The sequence below is a fragment of the Mangifera indica genome, chromosome 16 (assembly GCF_011075055.1).
Source record: "Mangifera indica cultivar Alphonso chromosome 16, CATAS_Mindica_2.1, whole genome shotgun sequence".
Classification (NCBI taxonomy): Eukaryota; Viridiplantae; Streptophyta; class Magnoliopsida; order Sapindales; family Anacardiaceae; genus Mangifera; species Mangifera indica.
This window is the reverse complement of record NC_058152.1, coordinates 11,559,404-11,583,129: the sequence shown is the minus strand read 5'-3', so window position 1 is coordinate 11,583,129 and position 23,726 is coordinate 11,559,404. Positions and strand designations below refer to the sequence as shown.

The window sequence follows — 23,726 nt, the reverse complement described above, 5'->3', positions numbered from 1 at the left end:
GAACTGAACAAACTGCAGAACAAGTTTCAGGGGTACATTAAACTGTCTCAGTTTTACTATTGTCTCGCACAAATTATCTACGAAACAAAAAGGCCTCTGTCATTTTGTTTAGTGGGGGAAGCCAATGCTACTTTGGTTATTCAGAAAGAGAAATTCCGGTATGCAAATGCCTACCCCGTATTGCTTCCATGTTCTCCTCCTTGTAAACACCGAGAGGTGAACCATGAACAGAAAGAAGCATCTCGCCAGGCTTAGGCAATCTTAAAGTTTTCGGGGTCATTCCAATAGATAGCCTTTGGCTGGTAGCCTGCAACCATAGCAAAAACCATTATAGTCGCTTCACAAATGAACTGTCCTCTGGATACCAGATATAATTCCTCAAAAGCTATTAGGATCATCCATAGCAAAGCTTATGATATCAAGGCTTTCAGCAGTGAACTAAAGACAGTTGCAATCACTCATAAATTGTCTGAAACATGCAAGCTTTATTTATGGATTATGTTTCCCCGCCAATAAGAGCTAATCATCACGAAATCATTTTATTTTAGGTAGGGGTAGAAATCATTTTTTGAGTTCTAAAATATCTTTGCATTTTTAAAGTGAATTCCAAGATTGATTAATTCTCTACATTAATCCAAAATTTCACAACTAATTTCAAATTTTCATCATAGAAATCAATACTCAAAAAGCAATTATCTATTGACAATCTACAAGGAAAACAATCAGACTCACGTCAAATCAAAATTTTTCATAATTCAAAAACAATTAGTAAATTCTACTTAAAAGTTGAACTATTGAATATCTATAAGATTATCTTCATGTTTGATCTCATTTGTAAGAAAAATCAATCGTCTCATATTAAATTGGGATCATGCAATCAATATAATTAACTTGTTTTTTCTACTGTAATAATAGAAAAAAAATCTTTAATCATGTTTATATAAGATTTCCACTCGGTGAAGTCCGACCATCAAATTGGGAAACTTCAAAGTGACTAGCCTAACAGTCCACCATCAAGTTGAATGAAATTTTTATTCGTACACTTAATATCAATAGATAGAATTATTCAATTGTAAAATTAAAAAATTATAACCAAATAAATGTTTAAAGAATGACCATTTGTATGGGTGGTGAGTTTGGATTTGTGTCAATAGATGAAATAAGTTACTTTCACTTTAGCCCTCAAAATTTTGTGGAGGGCGTGTGTCTTCCGGGAAAAGAGATGAAAAAATAAAATGGAAAGTAGAAATGCACAGAAACCAATCAAAGACTTTGTGAGAATGGAATATAAGTATAAACTCATTTACTCTCTTATATGTGCAGTGCCTCTGATCACTGGAACTTAATGGCTTCCAGTTCTTCTTCTTTTTCCCGTTCTTCTTTTTCTTCTTCTTCTTCTGCCCCTAAAATACACAATAAATAAGGGATGTACATGTCATATTATAAATTATTGAAGCTATATTTTATTTTCAAAATATATGAGGTAAATATGATAATTGTTTGAATAAGAAAGGGAAGATATTCATTTATCCTTAGTAAATTTTTAAAAATTAACATTGACACCCCCACAACACACTTCAATTTTAATATTTGAAAAAAAAAATAGAATAAATACTTTTTAATTGTAAAGATTAATAGTTGATTTTGATAGATATGTGGGAAATTGACTTTTTCAACCTTAAGGGGTGAGAATAATGTCATTTCATCTAACCTTAGGTGGGAAATAGTCATTTGGCATTTTATTTTATATTCTAAAATTTCATGTAGCTTCTTTTAGGCCATAGTATTGAATCAAGTCAAATATGAATTTAGCATATTGTTGTACGAGTGTACATAATTTGATTCAAACTATAAAACTTTATAGTTCAATTTGGCTTAGTTTGTAAAATTGTTTAGTTTAAATTGAAAATTTTTCAAACTGTTTTTTCAAATTGGATTGTGGTTTAGGTGATTTTCAAACCACAAACTATAATTTTTTATACCATATATTATGTATCGTTTCGTATGATGCACATTTTAAAAAATAAAATATTAATAAAATAATAAAAAATTATTATTAGCACATCATCATTTTGAAAAATATCACAAACATCCTTAACATTTGCAAATTTTCTATGAACACACAAATCGCACATCATTTTCTTTAAAAAAGTGTATCAATTCATATCGGAAATATATATTATATCATAAGATATATTTGTTATATCATATTAATGTGATATATCTTATGATACATATGGTTTTCCACTTGTATTATATTATATCGTAAAATACACATCATGTATCGTACGTTATTGATAACTATGGTTTAAACAGTAATTCAAATCAGACCAAACTGTATTTTTTAATTTGGTTTGGTTTAGTTTAAAACCTAAAATGATTTAGTTTGGTTTAGAAATTCTTTAAATTGTTTTTTCAGTGTAATTTGAAAAAACTCTCAAACTGCATCAACTCGGAGCATATATACCACTATATTGTTGTATATAACTTTTTAAGTGGGGTAATTAAATTGTACGAAATATTGAGGGATAGCTTAGGTCCACCTTAGCCTATAAATGGCTTCATCAGGGTCAATAACAATAGGAAAACTAATTCTAATTTAAAAAGGAAAGTTTCCTACTAACAATTGCATTCCTTTGCCGAAAGAAAAATATTATAATCTTTAACATATAATTAAAAAAATAAAATACATTAAATAAGAGTAATATTATATATACAAATGATATCCATATCCTTGTATAATCCGCTACCAATACGTTGCGTTTTGTTATTAAAATTGTAATGATAAAACGCATCATATTGACTATTTGACCTTACAAGAAACTGCATTTTCATTTCTTTTGTATTAGTTGACCATTGATCTTCATCAGTTGGCAGATCTCATTTATATTCGTGTGTTTTGCAAGTGATTATCATTTATGTTTAAATCCAAAGTTTGTACAATTTATTTGTAAATGTAGTTGTATTTTCATTCATAAGTCCTAATGCTTGGAAACTGATCTTGCATTCTCGTATTGATGTAAATATTCATTGTATTTTACAGTTCAGTGTATATCGGGCGCAAAATTTTAGCACACCATCAGCATCGCAAGCGCATGGACTGGCCAGGGCCTGAGTGAAACTTGGAGCTAGAAATCTCCTTGCGAGCTTATTATATAAGGTGATGGATTTTAATATGCATGGGCTTTAATATGTTTATACGTATATAGATATGGATATAGATATGGGCATCTCTTGCCCAACCAGCTGAACCGAAAATTTGATCATAACATCAAAATTATATTATATATATGTGTGTATGTGTACACACGTGCACCTTAATAATGAGTATCCATTTAGGTTTAAATTCAGGTTTTTATTCATATTTTAGTGCATGCTTTATACATGTTGTTCCTAAAGTTATTAGAACTTTCTTTATTGTATTAAAGTCAAACTATGTACACTTAATTTTAAATATTCAATTAAATATTTAGATAATGTGTCATGATGTTATTAAATGTTAGTTTATCACTCAATCATATGATAATATATCATCTATATTAGTTTATCACTCAATCATATGATGATATATCATCTGAACACCTAATTAAGTACTCAAAACTAGATGTACATAACATTGTTCATAGTATTATGTATAGTTGTAGTGGCGTCTTGCATAATAATTCAATGGTTACGTACCAAAAAAATAATAATAATTCAATGGCTTCAGGATATGTCACCTTCAGAATCTAGATTTATGCCCTATGCTCTGCTGTTCTCTATTCTATTTAAGAATTTTTAAAGTAGCTTTCTTTCGCTGATGTGTTGAAATGAAATGTGAAAGCCAGTTTCACATGGCTTGCATGTAAACTTTGACAAAAGATTTTACAAGCATGTATTGTAATTAATTGGCCTACAATTTTGAACAATGAATTTAGGCAAGGTAATATATTGGTTTACCAAAAACTATATTTAGATGGTGGAAACAAGTAGTACGGTAATTAATTGAGTAGAAAACATTGGAGAGATAATAATTTAGGAGTAGGTGTCAAGGGATCAGCTGACTCTCCTTAGCTTTGAAAAGTTTTTAATTTAGTGTAGGTAAACTATTAATATTATTTATAAAATTTTATTATTTTTTATTAACTTCTTATAATTTATTGTTATTTAACATTGACCTTCAAAGTTTATTTATGGGTCCGTGACAAAGAAACTATGACAAAATAATAAAGTTATGTGTATATATTTTAGGTATATAAAATAAACATATAAATAATATATTATTATATAATTATATAATTGAGTAATTTTAAATTAATGATAAAGTAATATCTAATCATATAATAGCATATCATCTGTATACTTATTTTATGTGCTCAAAAGATGTATATATAATATTGTTCTTTGCAGGTCATGGTTGCCTATAAATATCATCTTCATTTCTTCAAATCCATCACAGCATCATTCTTTCCTTTTTGTTGTATTCTCCCAAAATATCTTTCGACACTTTGTGAGAGAAGGTGTTTACTGTGCTCTCCAAATCTTAGAGGGAAGTTATTGTTCTTTTTTTTTTTTAAAAATAAAATCCTTCTAGATTTTGCCCGTCAAGTTCCTAAAAATATGTTATTCATCGTGTTTTCAGACGGGGTTGATCCTGAACACACACGTAATGATTTAGCTAGCAACTTGGTCCGTGGACACGAATTTTCCGGTGACCGTCATCCAATGTTTTCTGTATTTTCTTCCCTGGCATAGATTATTTTGCTGGACTTCTATAATGTTGCTGGTGTTTGGTTTTTCTGGACTTTGGAATGATGTTGATCGCACTATAATAATGTCGTATGCTGCCATTATTTGAATTCTCTGTATTGTTTGAACCACTAGTTTATTGTGGTCTTATATTTTACATACACTATACAGGGGTGTTAATATCTTTTTTAAAACCTATTATAGGCAAATTGATGTTTTTCCTACTTGTTTAAAAAAGAGTATTTTTAAAATATAATTATAGTTGTAATAGTTTATAATATAATATTTATGCTTTAAATTTGTTTTTTTATGTGCCTTCACATATTTTTAAAATATAATTATAGTTGTAATAGTTTATAATATAATATTTATGCTTTAAATTTGTTTTGTTATGTGCCTTCACATATTTTTAAAATATAATTATAGTTGTAATAGTTTATAATATAATATTTATGTTTTAAATTTGTTTTGTTATGTTCGTTAAGGGTGTAATTATCATTTTTTAAACTATCAAAATTATATTAAATAGGCAGAAAGACTATTTTCTAAGGTTTGATAAAATGATGATTCTTAACTTTTAAATTTAAAAAAACTATTTTCTCACCTAACTATTAAATTTAATAAAACAATTTGTCAATTAGGCTTGTTAAAACAATATGTTAAATTTTAAAATATGACATTTTCACTCTTATAACACTATTCACAATTTATTCTGACAATAGGTCATTTAATTGAGTGGGACAAGTCCTAAACCTAATTGTTTGGTCTGAAAATTTTAATTTTGGAGTAAATAAAATTTAGACTTGTCATCAAACCTTGAGTGGGAACCCCCAGAAGCTAGAAATTCACCTTTGTCGGGTCACGAACCCCCACAAGCTTTCCAGATCTAGTTCTTGGACCACAAATTGGCATATGGCTCCACCAGCTAGGCTTTCAAGAACATGATGGCCCATAATTTGAAGAGATATCCTGATCTTAGTCAGAATTTCGAAAGGATCATCGATCACCATCATCTGATTCTCATATGCCACCATGATTTCTATCAGTTATGTAGAGAAAGTTTTATGAAGGTGGAGTTATCTGGAGGAGTGGATAAGCTAGTCCATTCAGCTTGAAAACTCAAGATTGACTATTTTATTCATTGCCAACATTATTTATTTTGCTGATAATATTACTTACTCCTGTGTCCCCACTAGTAGCTTTCCGATGGTATTGACTACCAGTTGGACATTATGGTTTCTATCCAAGCTCAAACTATTATAGGTTTGACTTGGATCAAATCCACTTCTATCACAGCTTTCATGAGTTTCTCATCCTGCAGAAGCATAAACAAAGTGCAGGAGAAAGACTTATCCTGTAGGTTGAAAATGGAAAAAAGTCGCGACTTGAGAAGGAAAACAAAGTAGCATAAACAGTTTTCCTTGAATAGCTTATATCTTTCTATTAGATTAATGCAAAGTAAACACAGTATTATCGCATTACATAAGAAAAATGAAAAACAGTTTCAGAAACTGAAGTTAAGCTGAATTTAAGAACCTCATAATGTTACTCCTTTTCAGAGCCTATTATCATTTATTTTCAGACGATAAGTAGGAACAGCCAAGAGATGCTTAGCTCTAGGAATCACAAGACCAAACTCCTCACTCATGTCCAATTCACTCGGCAGCATCCCATCCGGAAGCTCCCAATCGAAGCAATGCACAAGCTGTGCTACCACTTGCTTCACCACAGTGAGTCCCAACTGCATTCCAGGGCACCCTCTGCGGCCGGAACCAAATGGGATAAGCTGAAAGTCTCAACCGCGAAGATCAATGTTACTACTGACAAACCTTTCCGGCCAAAACTTCTCAGGATCAGTCCAGGCTTGTGGATCTCTTCCGATTGCCCATGCATTTATAACGACTCGTGATTTCTTGGGTATGTGGTAGCCATTTATTGTGCAATCTTCAACAGATTCATGGGGGAGTAATAAAGGGCCTACAGGATGGAGCCTGAGGGTTTCTTTCACAACCATGTCCAAGTATTCCAGGTTGTCCAAATCTGATTCTTCAACCATCCTGTCCAGTCCCACGGCAGTTTCCAGTTCTTTCTGTACTTTCTTCATTTCTTCAGGATGTTTCATGAGTTCTGAAAGTGCCCACTCTACGGCAGTAGCTGAAGTGTCCATTGCAGCTGTAAGCATATCCTGATCATATCCAGCCAAAAAGAATACAATCATTAGGTTTAAACATGCAGAACTGAGAAGGAAACGCGGAAATTCGGAGAAGTATATTCTCAAAAATAGAGAAGAGAAGCGTGAGGAAACATACAAATATAAAAAATATAAGAGTTTTTTATAAATATCAAATTTTATTAAAAAAATACAACAAACATATTTCTTTAAAAAAAATAAACCTTTAGTAATAATATGGTATGTATTTAATCAACTCTATCAACTCTATCAACCTATAACCAAATAATTAATGTAAATCAAATTTGACGAAATTAATTTTTTGAGCAATGGCGAACAATTAGAGAAGTTAAATATGGAGAGATGAATTTTAACACACTAGAAATGAAAAAAGTTTTAGATGTTGAAAAGAATAATGGACAAAAATCATATCTATAATTTTAAATTGTGAAATAGAATAAAACATAAAATCAATTTTTAATTTAATAAAACACTGCTCAAACGTTTTATATCAGTTTTGAAGCATTTTAAAAACTAAGATGTTTCAAGAACATAAAAGAAACAAAACTATACCAAGATTATGGCTTTGATATGCTCTCGATTAATTTTGTACTCAGTTTCTTCTGATCCCAAGAAGCTCAACATGACATCAACAAAATCTTTGGTTCTCTTTTCATCCTTGGATCGAACATGCTCATCAATAATCTTTTCAAAGAAGGCATCGAACACCTTGGAAACCGCCTTCATCCGCTTTCTCAGCCCCTGGAGATCAAGGGAAGCAATTTGAGGGATGTAATCACCCAAATTTGGAATGGCTGCCAATGTAAAAGTCTCTTGGATCACAGCCTTGAACCCTTTCTCATGAAACTCCTCCTCCATATATTTCTTCCCAAAAACCATTCGACAAGTCATGTCAGCGCTCAGAGACGACACCTTTGCAGTAAGATCAACAGCAACACCATCTTCGGCAGCCTCTTTTACATATTCAATCAAGAGATCAAGCTCTTCTTTTCTCATGCCCTGGAAAGCATTGATCTTAGCTGCACTAAGAAGTTCCAAGGTGCACATCTTGCGGACGGTGCGCCAATAAGACCCATAAGGAGAAAAGGCGATACTTTTATGCCCATAACTAACATACTTTGAAACTTCAATAGCAGGCCTGCTGGCAAAAATAAGATCGTGCGTTTTCAGGAACCGTTCAGCAGCTTGAGGTGATGAAACTACGACTGTTGGCATCAAGCCTAAGCGCATAAACATGATGGGGCCATATTTTTTTGCAAGTTTTTGAAAATCTCTGTGAGGAAACTTGCCTAACAAATGAAGGCTTCCGAAAATGGGAAACCCTCTTGGACCTGGAGGTAATCGGTTAGATTTTGTATCCTTTTTCCACAGCAAAGCTTGGAGGAAGAAGAAGAGGGCCACAAGAGCAAGTGAGGTCCAAGTCCAAGACATGATTATGCTGCAAATCTTTTGATTTCAAAAGGCTAAAACTTTGCTGCTTCTCTCCGATGGAGATGACAAATTAAGAGACCATAATAAATAGATGGAACCGGTGCCAGTGAAGTATTTAAGACAGACGAAAAGGATAAAACGGAGATAAGTTCAATGATCATGGCCACTCACATAATTGCATTATCACAATGCTTTTCTCTTTTGAGGTACCCTCGATGATTTCTATTAAATGATGGCTGGACCCGAGGACTAAATTTGAACGGGTCAGAACTCAGGCTGGAGTAGTCCCAACTACATATTGTTAGCTTGAACAATTTTTTGGATTTAAACATACCCTTATTCGGACTCGGTTGGCATTGAACTTGGATTAAATAATTACTTAATATATCTTAACCAGAAATTAATGCAACCAACTACATATTGTAACTTCCCTAGGAACCTACTAATCTTTTTTTGTTTTTTTCCTAATTCTCTTCATCTAAAATTAAAGTTGACAAAGAAAGAAAGTGACATTTTCTACAAGGTCCCATCTATAATTGATCAAGAAAATCACGTATACAATATAATTTTTTAAACATTTCGTATTACATATTGAATTGACACCTTTTTCTAATGGATGTTCGGAAGTTCTTAGTAAATGATGAAGATTATGTCAAAAGATTCAAAATCTGCAGGCGCAATAGTAAGAGTCATGTAAGGTCAGACTTTAAACTTTGTGAACAAATTAAGATAAACATAAATATTTCGTCTAATCCAAACTTGCTTACAAATTAATGATGTGATTTTTTGGCCGAGAAAAGTCACAGAACTCCTTACAACTGTGTGTTTTTTTAATAGGGGGAAAACACGAAACTTGTTTCAATTATTGAATCCCAAAATACTCTATTACACTCTTTTATAGCCTTTCCCTGTTCTATAACTGCCTCTCACTATTTAGGATTACCCGATCTAATAATAGCACAATACAAATCTTCTAAACAAAAGATGTGAGACAAAAGGTCGTTTACAATTTCTTTTTTTTAAACAAGCAATATGGAAAAAGATTCAAAAGGCATAACATCTACAAAATATCGGAAAGTTGGTGAATCAAGCATGTTGATCATTTTGGGTTGATTTTATGTTAACCTAAATGCAACTTGATTCAGTTGTGGATTAATTTGAAAACAATTCGAATTAGGTTTTATATTAAATAATTCAACCCTAACTTAATTTTTTTTTGTTCTTGTTAGATTAATAACTCATATTGAAAATTATTAATTAATGGGTCATGAGGTGGATCAAGCCACACTCACTCCAATTTGAATTTAACTTAGTTTCAAAAATGAACTAACCCTTTTGGTTCAAACTTAGCTTGAGGTTTACCTAAACGAATTTGAGTTAAATCAAGTCAAGTTGATTTTTGAGCCTTCAATTTTTAATGATTTTTCTTATAAATTTGCTAGTCTATGATTTTAGCCTTTTTATCATTTCCAAAATAAAAAAATTGAAACATTATTGTCATGCCTTGTTGAAAAATAAAAAAGTTGAAATATTATTGTCATTATTGTCATGCCTTGTTGAAAAATAAAAAAGGTTGAAACATTATTGTCATGCCTTGTTGAAAAATAAAAAAGTTGAAATATTATTGTCATGTGTTGTCAATTAAAAATTAAATTTCTTATAGAACTATTTTTTATCTAATATTAGAATATTTTATCAAATGCATTATTCACTTTTTTTTCTCCTATATTGACCCATTTAAGACAATGACCAACTTGGCAAGGACTGCTTATTCATTTTCTATATAAGAACTTGATGAAAACTAGAGGAAACTACAATTTTTCATTTTTAAAACTTAAAAAATTCATTTTTTTCCCTCATTATAAAAAGATGGTAACGACAAATAGGAGTCAAATACCTTAATTTTTGTCCTCATCTTTTCTCTAATATGGGGATGATGGTTAATCCTTATTTTCTCCTCGTGAAGAAAATTTACTTTCCCTTCATCTCCTCATCCTCGCTAAAAAAATAATAGAATAATTATTAGGTGTCAAAACATATTTGTAATAATTCAAAATTTTTAAAAATAATTTAATATGTAAAGATTTATGAAATATATATGGGAGAGAACCAACAAGAGAGGGGACAGGCTAAAGAAATGACGGATCGAGGATATATTTATTCTCATCCCTGATTATGGGAATTTTAATCATCTCCATCATTGTTCTTGTCCCTATCTTTATCAAAAAATCTTCTTCTCGTTCGGAGAGGGATAAGCCAAAGATCCAATTTTGCAAATTAAATTGTCATCTCTATCAGTATCCATTTTCATAAATGAAAATTGTTATTTCAAAACAAAAAAGTGATTAAAAAATGAATTTAGCCAAGGGATTAGAAGTAGAATTTAAACCCTAGCCTTATATCAGATAGTAAAGGATCTATTTAAAAGTCATCATTCGTTTCATAACTATAAAAACCTTATGGGTCATGTATGATATTTTTCAATTTAAAATCAAAATAGATATTAATAGATGAAAGATTATAATTAAAAAGTAACCATAATAGCATTAGACCAAATCATATAATTCCTAAACTGAAATATCTAATCGAATGAAAAGAGTAAAATTATGTGCAAGAGCAACATTTTGTATACACATTTTTTATATACAAATATGTACATACATAGATATTTCATCATAAAATTAGATTTTATTTTATCATTAATTAAACATCACTCAATCACATCATGATATAATTTTGTATTAAAAATGCATACACATAATATTATTCTATGTATACATGCACTTTTAACTATACATATAGTGTGTCATGTGATTGAGTAATGTTTTCAAAGAATAAATAAGTAAAAATAATTAGACAAAGATAGAAATTTGCAAAGGTGAGTTGGACCTCCTTCATTTCTAGTTCACATTAAATAGTAGGGTTGAGAGAAGTCTATCTTCCAAACCCTATTTCATGACATGAGGAATCCTTGTGGGAAAAAAAAATCGAAAATATGCTCCTTTGTTATTTAAGATTGAGAAGTGCATTGTCATCTAAATCAATTTGAACCAAGTAAATCACATTGAGTTATGATTTACCTGTTTTATTAATATGATCAAACCATCATAGTGAAGTCAGCATATGGTTTTGTAAAATTTTGCCTTTACTAAAATTCAAATAATTGCAAAGATTATGTGTCATATCACTAAGGTATAATTTTGTTTAATTATATATTATTTTAATTTTTATTTAATTTATCTAGAAGTTGGATAAGTATATTGCATGTTTTATTTTTTATTTAATTTGTCAAGTTAGAAAGTGAAAACTTTGCAACTGTAGAACTCATACCAAATCTCACCAATTGCAAAAGATATTCACCCCACAACAAGATCACAATTATGTTTGGTTATATATTGTTTTAATATGAGTTGGCAAGTTTAATAGTAGAAAGTTTTGCAATTGTTAAGACTCAAATTAGTGTTGATGTTTTTTTTCACAACTTATTAACCTGATATGAAAAAATTAGGTTTGGATTAAGTTTTTTAGCACAAAATATAGTTTGGGTCATGTTCAATAGGGGTGGATCCAACTGTAGTCTAGTCAAGCTTAGTGTCACTTCAAACTCAAATCAAAGTTTTAATATCCAATGCAAACTTAAGTTCATTAAAGTTAATTCACAGCATCGCTAACTGTATGAATAATTAATAATATTAATAGCAGAATAAATAGTGCTACCGAATGAATAAATAAATCAATTATTGAGCTAAGACGACTCGACTCAAAGACATAAACTATTAAGTCTAACTCGAATTAAGTTCATCTAGTATGAAATATTTACAATATACTACTAAGTCACAATTATGTCTTGTTGAATATTTTTAAAATTTATTTAATCTCTCACCAATCTAACTTATCAAACCGGTCATTTGATTTGGCCAATGCTCAATCCAAGTATATGAAAACATTGATCCAATCCCGTCTCTTCTCAATTCATTTCTGGTAATGATACTAGGATTTATGGTGTTGTAACATATCCAAAGTATGATAATCTCATTAATACTAAATCATGGGAAGAAAGGTTACGGCATTGGGAATCATATCGCTGTACTGGTACTGGGATTGTCGCTTTTGATAGTCTTTAGTGTCGTGTTTGTAACAGACATTCTCGTATGCAACATTGATTTTGTACTATAACCGGTTCAGCAACTTTTCCACAGTAATATCGGTCATCCCCTGATGTTGATTTATAATTTTGAGTTATTGTATTAATCTGTTTGGAAAAAATGAGTTACTTAAGTGAAAGCAAAGATATTTAGATTATGAATCTGACATTTCCATAGGTAAATTTATGTAATGAACCATTTGTCATTTATAAATATCGAACTTTCAGGTGTTCAGATGGATGCAAAAACAACGCTGGTACATTGCTGATAATGGCATTTATTCTAAGTTGATAACAGTTATGGGAAAGAAAGGCCAAACTAGGATGGCTATGTGGCTCTTTTCTGAGATGCGTAATAGTGGGTGCCGACCTGACACTTCTGTTTATAATGCTCTAATTACTGCCCGCCTCCACACTCGGGATAAAGGAAAGGCATTAGCCAAAGCGCTTGGTTATTTTGAGAAGATGAAGGGAATGGAACGTTGTCAACCCAGCATTGTGACATATAATATTCTTTTGAGAGCTTTTGCTCAAGCCCGAAATGTTGCTCAAGTTAATGCTTTGTTCAAAGAACTTGATGAAAGTTTTCTTTCTCCCGATATTTATACTTACAATGGTGTGATGGATGCATATGGGAAAAATGGGATGATCAGAGAAATGGAAGATATACTTTCCCGCATGAAACGTGCTCGGTGTAAGCCAGATATTATTACATTTAATTTGCTGATTGATTCATATGGGAAGAAGCAAGCTGTTGACAAGATAGAACAAGTGTTTAAGAGCTTGTCGCACTCCAGGGAGAATCCAACACTGCCAACATTTAATTCAATGATCATTAACTATGGGAAAGCAAGACTTCGAGGGAAAGCTGAAGACATTTTCCTAAAGATGGCTGATATGAAGTACAAACCAAGCTTCATAACATATGAGTCTTATCACAATGTATGGATATTGTGACTGTGTTTCTAGGGCCAGAGAAATATTCGATGAGCTCATCAAGTCAGGGAAGGGGATAAAAGTTTCAACACTGAAAGCCATGCTTGATGTTTACTGCATGAACAGTTTGCCTGTGCAAGCAGATGCACTTTTTGACAACCTGCACGATTTGAAGGTGACTCCAGATTTGTCAACATATAGACTTCTTTACAAAGCCTACACCAAAGTCAATATGAAAGATCTAGTAGAAATTGCTAAAGCGGATGGAGAGAGATGGTATAGTCCCAAATAAAAGATTTTTCTTGGAGGCTTTGGAAACTTTCGGGTCTAAAATGGCTAGTCCAGAATCAGCTAGTGCTAAAATGATGTGAGCAAATTAGGGACTCTTGAAAAGACATAGGTCGATGTGAGATTTTTTCTTATTCAAGTATTCTGATCTTTTACTGATTCTAAGATTCAAGGCAAATATAGCGTTGGAATGATGGGCAAGTTAGCACCTGATCACTTGGCTGTTGAGTGCATTGTTTGCTTCCATATGATCTGGTATGTATATCTTTGTAATGATGAAAATCAAATTGCTTCAGTTCAAGATTTGGGTTTAATTTTAAACACAGCCATCTACTAGCTAGAAATAAAACCAAGTTCTTATGCTTTACTTTCATTTTCATGTTTGATAAACCAACTGATAAATGTTTAGTTCATTTACTTCTCTACTAAATACACAGGCGCAGGGGATTCAGGATAGAGAAGCCAGTTTTTCACATTTCTGTTCTCGTATGAATGATATAACACGAATATCTTGTGTCGACCGACAATTGTGTTTCTGCTTGTTGATTACTGTGTTGTAACATCATATTCCCAGAAATCCTTTGCCTTCAACACAGAATATGACAGAAATTTTTTATCCGAAATGCTTATGCATTATTGCTTGTTTAGGAGTTGCTCCCTTTTTTACATGTTCATGTTGTTTGTACTCAAACTAAAGTATACATTTTTAAATACACAAATAAAGTGTCATTATATAATTATATATTATTTTATTTTTTAATTCAAAATATTTGATCACTTGATGACAAATATTAAATACGTATTTGTTTGTGTATTCAAAAAAGATATATATAATTTTATTATTATAAAATTTAGCAATGATTTCTTGAGACAAACCAGAGTTCTTACTTTTACTTTAGAGTTCGAGCTTGAGTTGACAACACCGGAACTCATTGTTTGAGGTGAAACATCAAGTTGAACTCAATTCAGCATGTTTGAACCCCCAATCTAGAAGGTTAATTTCATGCCTATAGTGTAATTGTATTCGTGCGGCGAAAGAACTACAATTCTTTTGTATTTACTAAACTGATTGTTAATATGATACACACTAGTTTTAGGTGAAAATCAGTGTCAAGATAATAGGCTCTTCAGAATAAAAATACAATTTCAATTACAATAATACAACTACATTCAGACCCACTTTGAGTGGGCAGCCATTGCTTGTCATAAACTAAGATCAAGAAGAGAACAGCTCGAAGCCAGTTAATCCTCATCTGACTCTGCAATCAAGAATTCACAGCATCAGAACTGAACAAACTGCAGAACAAGTTTCAGGGGTACATTAAACTGTCTCAGTTTTACTATTGTCTCGCACAAATTATCTACGAAACAAAAAGGCCTGTGTCATTTTGTTTAGTGGGGGAAGCCAATGCTACTTTGGTTATTCAGAAAGAGAAATTCCGGTATGTAAATGCCTACGCCGTATTGCTTCCATGTTCTCCTCCTTGTAAACACCGAGAGGTGAACCATGAACAGAAAGAAGCATCTCGCCAGGCTTAGGCAACCTTAAAGTTTTCGGGGTCATTCCAATAGATAGCCTTTGGCTGGTAGCCTGCAACCATAGCAACAACCATTATAGTCACTTCACAAATGAACTGTCCTCTGGATACCAGATATGATTCCTCAAAAGCTATTAGGATCATCCATAGCAAAGCTTATGATATCAAGGCTTTCAGCAGTGAACTAAAGACAGTTGCAACCACTCATAAATTGTCTGAAACATGCAAGCTTTATTTATGGATTATGTTTCCCCGCCAATAAGAGCTAATCATCACGAAGTCGTTTTATTTTAGGTAGGGGTAGAAATCATTTTTTGAGTTCTAAAATATCTTTGCATTTTTAAAGTGAATTCCAAGATTGATTAATTCTCTACATTAATCCAAAATTTCACTACTAATTTCAAATTTTCATCATAGAAATCAATACTCAAAAACGATTATCTGTTGACAATCTATAAAGAAAACAATCAGACTTACATCAAATCAAAATTTTTCATAACTAAAAAACAATTAGTAAATTCTACTTAGAAGTTGAACTATTGAGTATCTATAAGATTATCTTTATGTTTGATCTCATTTGTAAGAAAAATCAGTCGTCTCATATTAAATTGGGATCATGCAATCAATATAATTAACTTGTTTTTTCTACTGTAATAATAGAAAAAAATCTTTATCATGTTTATATAAGATTTCCACCCGGTGAAGTCCGAACATCAAATTGGGAAACTTCAAAGTGACTAGCCTAACAGTCCACGATCAAGTTGAATGAAATTTTTATTCGTACACTTAATATCAATCGATAGAATTATTCAATTGTAAAATTAAAAAATTATAACCAAATAAATGTTTAAAGAATGACCATTTGTATGGGTGGTGAGTTTGGATTTGTGTCAATAGATGAAATAAGTTACTTTCACTTTAGCCCTCAAAATTTTGTGGAGGGCATGTGTCTTCCGGGAAAAGAGATGAAAAAATAAAATAGAAAGTAGAAATGCACAGAAACCAATCAAAGACTTTGTGAGAATGGAATATAAGTGTAATATTTGTTTGTAAACTATAAGGGCAGTAGCGTAATTAGAGCTTAAGGATGCATGGGTCATTTCATTTATAAGTGAGGGCAGTTTGGTAAACTTGCTGGGCATGCATCTTTGTTGACCTAAGTATATAAGCACATATTTGGCCGACTAAAGCAGAGAGAAATGAGAGAATAGAGAGAAAAGAGAGGCGTGAGCTGCTGGTTTTTCTTCTTCTCTGTTCTTGTGCGTCTTGGGCTGCTGTGTGGCTGTGTTTGCTCTCTGAGTTCGATGTGCGGTGTCTCTACGGTGAAGTCAGGTGCTCTTTGACTTTGTATTGCCGTGTATTTGCTTGTATATTGTTTTGATGTACAGTGAGAGATACGTGTGTTTGTATATTGTAAATCGAACTTGATATTAGTGGATTTGACTAGAGGAACACCTCTGCCTTGGATGTAGGATTTCGTTTACGAGATCCGAACCAAGTAAATCGTGTTATTCTATTTTTTCCTGTTTTTCGCGTTCATATTGTTCGGATCGGATTATCTTTGGGTTCGAAAATATAAATCTATAACAAGTGGTATCAGAGCCACAAAAGATCTTTCCGATCTGTGATCTTGTGACCTATTTTTGTTTCTTTTCCGTTTATATTCGGCTGCTTGTGTATATCTTGAGGCGTGTTTGGTTTTCATGCTTTGCAATATATTTTGGTGAAATATATGTGTTGTGTTTCTTGATATATGTGAATATTTTTCGGAAAGATTGTGTTCTTGTTGTGAGTACTTTGCTTTCTTGGTAGTGCTGTATTTTCTTTTGGTACTTGTAGGATTAAAGAAACTAAAAGAAAAAGAAAAAGAACATAATGGGGTCAACAAGGTTGGAAATAGAACAGTTTAATGGAAAAAATGATTTTAATATTTGGAGGAAAAAGATGAGGGCTGTTTTGGTGCATCAAAGGTGTGCAAAGGCCTTGGAAGGTATAGATTCTTTACCTTCTGATATGACAGAATCTCAGAAGGCTGAGGTACTTGAAACTGCTTATAGCTTGCTTATTTTACATCTATCTGATAATGTTTTAAGACAAGTTGATGATGTTAGTACTGCTGCAAAATTATGGTTGAAGCTTGAATCTCTTTATATGACTAAATCTTTGACTAATAAAATATATTTGAAAGAGCAACTGTTTGGTTTTAAAATGGATCCAGGAAAGTCTTTAGAAGAAAATTTAGATGAGTTCAATAAAATTACTATTAATCTGGCTAATATAGAAGAAAAAATTTCTGATGAAAATCAAGCCATTATTATTTTGAACTCACTGTCTGAAACTTTTAAAGATGTAAAAGCTGCTATCAAATATGGTAGAGAGTCTCTTTCTTTAGAAGATGTCTTAGGGGCTCTTAAGTCAAAAGATTTAGAAATGAAGATAGAAAGGAAAACCATAGGTGAAGGCTTGCAAGTAAGAGGCAGAACTGAAAAGAAATTTCAACAAAAAGATAAAAGATTTAATAGATCTAAATCTAGGCCAAAAAGAGTTTGTTGGAATTGTCATAAAGAAGGCCACATGAAAAGAAACTGCCCTGAAAGAAAGAAACTGAATTTTTCTTCAAATAATGAGAAACATGAGTTTGTAAATCTACTTGATGGCTATGACAGTGCTGAAGTTTTAGTTTTAACTGAGGGGTTGTCTAGGGAAGAATGGGTTTTAGATTCAGGATGCACCTATCACATGACACCTAGAAAAGACTGGTTTATAGATCTAAAACAGATAAATGGGGGAAAAGTCTTAATGGGTAATGATGATGCATGTGAGGTAACAGGTATAGGTGCTATTAAACTAAAACTTGCTGATGGTTCTATTAAAATTCTCAATGATGTTAGATTAGTTCCTAAATTGAGAAGAAACCTAATATCTTTAGGTTTGTTAGATTCCAATGGTTATTCTTATAAATCTGAAAAGGGTGTGCTTAAAATAATGAGAGGTGCTTTAGTAGTAATGAGAGCTAAATTGATAAATGGGTTATACATTTTAGAGGGAACAGCTGTTAGTGACTCAATGTCTTCTAAACCTGATAAGGTGGATGAAACTATTTTGTGGCATAAAAGGCTAGGACACATTAGTTTCTTGGGTTTGCAAGAACTTGGTAAACAAAACTTGATTAATTCTAACAGAATTTCAGCATTAGAGTTTTTTGAGAATTGTGTTTTAGGGAAGTCACAAAGATTGAGGTTTGCAGCTGCTACTCATAGATCAAAGAACATTCTTGATTATGTGCATTCAGATCTATGGGGTTCTCCTCAGGTACCTAGTTCTCTGTCTAATGCTCATTATTTTTTAACCTTTGTGGATGATTTTTCAAGAAGAGTTTGGGTTTATTTTTTAAAAACTAAAGATCAAGCTTTTGAGTTTTTTAAAGAATGGAAAACTCTTGTGGAAAATCAAACAAATAAGAAACTAAAAGTTTTAAGAACAGATAATGGTCTTGAATTTTGTAACAAACAGTTTACTGATTTTTGTAAACAATTTGGAATCTTGAGACATAGAACCTGTGCTGACACTCCTCAGCAGAATGGTCTTGCTGAAAGAATGAATAAGACTATTCTGAACAAAGTAAGATGCATGTTAGCTGACTCAGGATTGAGTAAGAAATTCTAGGCTGAAGCAGTTGCTACTGCTTGTTATTTGATTAATAGATCACCTTCTTCTGCTATTAATTTTAAGACTCCTATTGAATTGTGGTCTGGTAAACCACCAAATTTAAATCACTTGAGACCTTTTGGATGCCTTGCCTATATCCATGTGAAACAGGGTAAACTGAACCCTAGAGCCTTAAAGGCTGCCTTCTTAGGATACCCTACAGGGACTAAGGGTTATAAAGTTTGGTTAATTGATGAATTAAAATGTGTGGTTAGCAGGGATGTTGTGTTTAATGAATTTGCTTTTTATAAAGATCTGTTTATCTCTAACCAATTTCAGTCTAAACAGGTTCATATTGAGGTGGAGAATTCTGACTTGAGAAATTCAGCTAGTGTTGAGTCAAGTGATGGACCTGGTTTAGGCTCAGATCCAATTCATACTTCAAAGTATGAAGATAGGGGTTTGAACCAGCAACCATCACAGAGTCAGAGTCAAAGTAGTTTAGACAGTGATTTTTCTGATTATCAATTGGCTAGAGATAGGACTAGAAGAGCTATTAAACTGCCATCTAAATATGCTCATGCAGATCTTATATCATATGCATTTAATATAGGTGATTGCATTGAATTGAATGATCCTTTAAATTTCAAACAAGCCTATATGAGTAAACACAAAAAGGAATGGTTAAATGCCATGCAAGCTGAAATTGATTCTCTGCATAAAAATAACACATGGATTCTTGTTAAAAGACCTGAAAATAAAAGGATTATAGGTTGTAAATGGGTTTTTAAAAGAAAACTTGCTGCTCCAGGCTTTGAAAATGGAAGGTTTAAGGCCAGAGTTGTTGCAAAGGGTTTTTCCCAAGTAGAAGGCATTGACTATCATGAGATTTTTTCACCTGTTGTTAAACATATATCAATAAGGCTTATTTTATCTGCTGTGGTGTTATTTGATTTAGAACTTGAACAACTAGATGTTACTACTGCCTTCCTTCATGGTAATCTAGAAGAGCAGATTTATATGGAGCAACCAGAGGGTTTTGAGAAACCTGGATCTGAAGATATGGTTTGCTTACTAAAAAGGTCATTATATGGCCTGAAACAGTCACCAAGACAATGGTATAAAAGGTTTGATGACTATATGCTCTCCATTGGCTTTTCTAGAAGTGAATTTGATAATTGTGTTTACTTTTGTAAAACTGAAACAGGTAGCTATGTTTACTTGTTGATATATGTGGATGATATGCTTATTGTTTCAAAGAAAATAAGTGATTTAACTAGGTTGAAAAAATTGTTAAAAGATGAATTTGAAATGAAAGATTTAGGACATGCAAAAAAGAATCTTAGGAATGGATATTAATAGAGATAGAATTAAAGGTATTTTAACTTTATCTCAATCTGAATATGTTAAAAAGGTTCTTGAATTGTATGGTATACATGATGCTAAATCTGTGAATACTCCTATAGGTGCTCATTTCAAATTGATGTCTGTTTTGCATGATTTACCTACTGATGAATCTGAATATATGAAAAAGATTCCATATGCAAATGTGGTAGGTAGCTTAATGTATGCTATGATAGGATCCAGGCCTGATATTGCTTATGCAATTAGTTTGGTGAGTAGGTTTATGGGAAAACCTTGTAAAGCACACTGGAATGCTGTGAAATGGGTATTAAGATACTTGAAAGGGTCATGTGATTTTGGTCTTGTATATACTGTATCTGATACTAACAGTTTACATGTTAAAGGATACTGTGATTCAGATTATGCTGCAGATTTAGACAAGAGGAGGTCTCTAAATGGCTATATTTTCACATTTGGTGATAATGTGATAAGCTGGAAGAGTTGTCTTCAACATATTGTTGCTTTGTCTACAACAGAAGCTGAATATGTTGCATTGACAGAGGCTACAAAAGAAGCTTTGTGGCTGAAAGGTATAACAGAAGAGTTGGGACTGCATTGTGGTATTCCTGTGATCTATTGTGACTCACAAAGTGCAATACATCTGTCTAAAAATAGTGCTTTTCATGAGAGAACAAAGCATATAGATGTTAGGTTGCATTTTATAAGAGAAATTTTGTCTAGAGGTCAGGTAATTCTGGAGAAAATTGCTTTAGAGGTGAATCCTGCTGATATTTTGACAAAGGTGGTTCCAATAAATAAGTTTAAGAGTGCCTTAGACTTATTGCAAATTGGAAAGTTGTGAGTCTGTCTTGCAGAGGTGTTTTTTGGCTAGTTAAATTCATGTTTGAGTCTTGTAGTTTTCAAACAAGGTGGAGTTTGTAATATTTGTTTGTAAACTATAAGGGCAGTAGCGTAATTAGAGCTTAAGGATGCATGGGTCATTTCATTTATAAGTGAGGGCAGTTTGGTAAACTTGCTGGGCATGCATCTTTGTTGACCTAAGTATATAAGCACATATTTGGCCGACTAAAGCAAAGAGAAATGAGAGAATAGAGAGAAAAGAGAGGCGTGAGCTGCTGGTTTTTCTTCTTCTCTGTTCTTGTGCGTCTTGGGCTGCTGTGTGGCTGTGTTTGCTCTCTGAGTTCGATGTGCGGTGTCTCTACGGTGAAGTCAGGTGCTCTTTGACTTTGTATTGTCGTGTATTTGCTTGTATATTGTTTTGATGTACAGTGAGAGATACGTGTGTTTATATATTGTAAATCGAACTTGATATTAGTGGATTTGACTAGAGGAACACCTCTGCCTTGGATGTAGGATTTCGTTTACGAGATCCGAACCAAGTAAATCGTGTTATTCTATTTTTTCTTGTTTTCCGCGTTCATATTGTTCGGATCGGATTATCTTTGGGTTCGGAAATATAAATCTATAACAATAAGTATAAACTCATTTACTCTCTTACATGTGCAGTGCCTCTGATCACTGGAACTTAATGGCTTCCAGTTCTTCTTTTTCTTGTTCTTCTTCTTTTTCCCGTTGTTCTTCTTCTTTTTCTTCTTCTTCTTCTTCTTCTTCTTCTTCTTCATCTGCTCCAACACTAAAGTACAAAGTTTTTCTTAGTTTCCGGAGTGAGGAGACTCGGAAAAACTTTACAAGTCAACTGTATGATGCCTTCAACCGGGAAAACATTAATACTTTCAGGAGGCGTTTGGTTTGGATAATATTTAATTACTAAAATAGAAAGATTACCTTGAAGATAGATTACTTAGAAGATTACTGGATATAAATGATTATTATGTTTGATAAAATTTGATAGGTATAAATACTTATTGTATTTGGTTAAAGATAATAAAAGATTACTAGTAAAATATTTTACTTAAATACCCTTAAATATAATTATTTTTAAATATTTTTTATATTATTTGTCATATTAATTAAAAATAAATTTATTTTTATCTCAAAAAATTAATAAATAATAATTTTTCTATAATAAACTCAAGATTATCCCAGTAATTTTTAAATACCTAAGGTGAAGGTGGTAATCAGATTACCACCTATATTACCTACCACTTCAGCATTGATAATAGAAGATTACTGTAATATTTTATTACTGACAAACCAAACAAGGGAATAAAAGATAGATTACTAAAGTAATCTTAAAAACCTTTAACCAAATGCACCCTCACTGATTATAAACTTAACAGAGGAGAAGATGATTCTCCAGCTCTTCTGACTGCAATCGAACAGTCAAAGATCTCAGTTATCATTTTCTCTGAAGGGTACGGTTCTTCAAGCTGGTGTCTCAGAGAACTTGAAAAGATCCTTGAATGCAAGAACAAGTACGGTCAGATTGTAATTCCGATCTTTTATCGCGTAGATCCATCAGATGTAAGGCATCAAGAGGGAGAATTTGGAAAGGCATTTTCCCAGCTTGAAGATCGTTTTAAGGTTAAAGATCCAGGGTTGTTGCAAAGATGGAAGACTGCTTTGACGGAAACAAGCAGCCTGGGTGGCTTTGTTCAAATAACACTAGGTAATGGTTAATTTATTATCACTTCTGGCTATTTTATTTGAGAAATATTGAACATATAAACAAATTTTATAGACTTTTCCATATAAATTTAATCTCAATTTGTATGGATACGTTAATAAAATCGGTTTATCCATATTAGTTTTATTCAATTTATTTTATAAGATCATAATGTTTCAGATAACACTGTGGTCTTTATTATAGTTCAAACTGTTCTCCTTTGCTGATCGATAAATTCTTCCAAGTCTCAAATAGCTTTTTTTTTTTCCATTGCTTTAACCTTTACTTTATTGATAAATAGTTTTTTTTTTTTAATAATCATAATATTAATATTTTTTTTATCAATACAATTATAATCTTCTGAATACGTGATAAAAGAAATCACACCGACACGGGAAAGCCTATAAAAATAGAATATTATTTATTAGGTAATAAAGAATTTATCCTTTATTAAAACCTTAATTTATTAAGTTTGTATCAAATGTGTTTTTTTATCTAGGCCAAATGACTGTGTCCCACTCAAGATTTGATGAGGTGATATATTCCCACCCTTTAAATATATGAGGTAAATATGATAATTTTTTGAATCAGAAAGGAAAGATATTCATTTTTCCTTAGTGAATTTTTAAAAATTAACATTGACACCCCCACAACACACTTCAATTTTAATATTTGAAAAAAAAAAATAGAATAAATACTTTTTAATAGTAAAAATTAATAATTGATTTTGATAGATATGTGGGAAATTGACTCTTTCAACCTAAAGGGGTGAGAATCATGTCATTTCATCTGACCTTAGGTGGGAAGTAGTCATTTGGCATTTTGTTTTCTAATCTAAAATTTCATGTAGCTTCTTTTAGGCCATAGTACTGAATCAAGTCAAATATGAAT

General features: G+C 32.0%; 1 protein-coding gene and 1 pseudogene across 1 annotated transcript; one reads left to right on the top strand and one right to left on the bottom strand.

Moving 5' to 3' along the window:
- Window positions 1-6,395: 6,395 nt before the first annotated feature.
- LOC123199804 (cytochrome P450 71AU50-like) lies at window positions 6,396-8,462 on the bottom strand. The gene is made up of 2 exons (XM_044614865.1): window positions 7,472-8,462; window positions 6,396-6,913 (listed from the first exon to the last, which is right to left on the bottom strand). The coding sequence occupies exons 1-2, from the start codon at window positions 8,348-8,350 to the stop codon at window positions 6,524-6,526; spliced, it is 1,269 nt and encodes a 422-aa protein (XP_044470800.1). The 5' UTR covers window positions 8,351-8,462; the 3' UTR covers window positions 6,396-6,523.
- A 4,245-nt stretch (window positions 8,463-12,707) lies between these two features.
- On the top strand, window positions 12,708-14,083 carry LOC123198960 (annotated as a pseudogene).
- Window positions 14,084-23,726: the final 9,643 nt, after the last annotated feature.

Bases quoted from the DNA above. Each gene is read 5' to 3' on its own strand.
- LOC123199804 (XM_044614865.1), bottom strand. From the start codon at position 8,350: ATGTCTTGGACTTGGACCTCACTTGCTCTTGTGGCCCTCTTCTTCTTC. The intron at 6,914-7,471 runs GTATAGTTTTGT...GGATATGATCAG, and splicing joins ATATCAAAGCCATAATCTTG to GATATGCTTACAGCTGCAAT.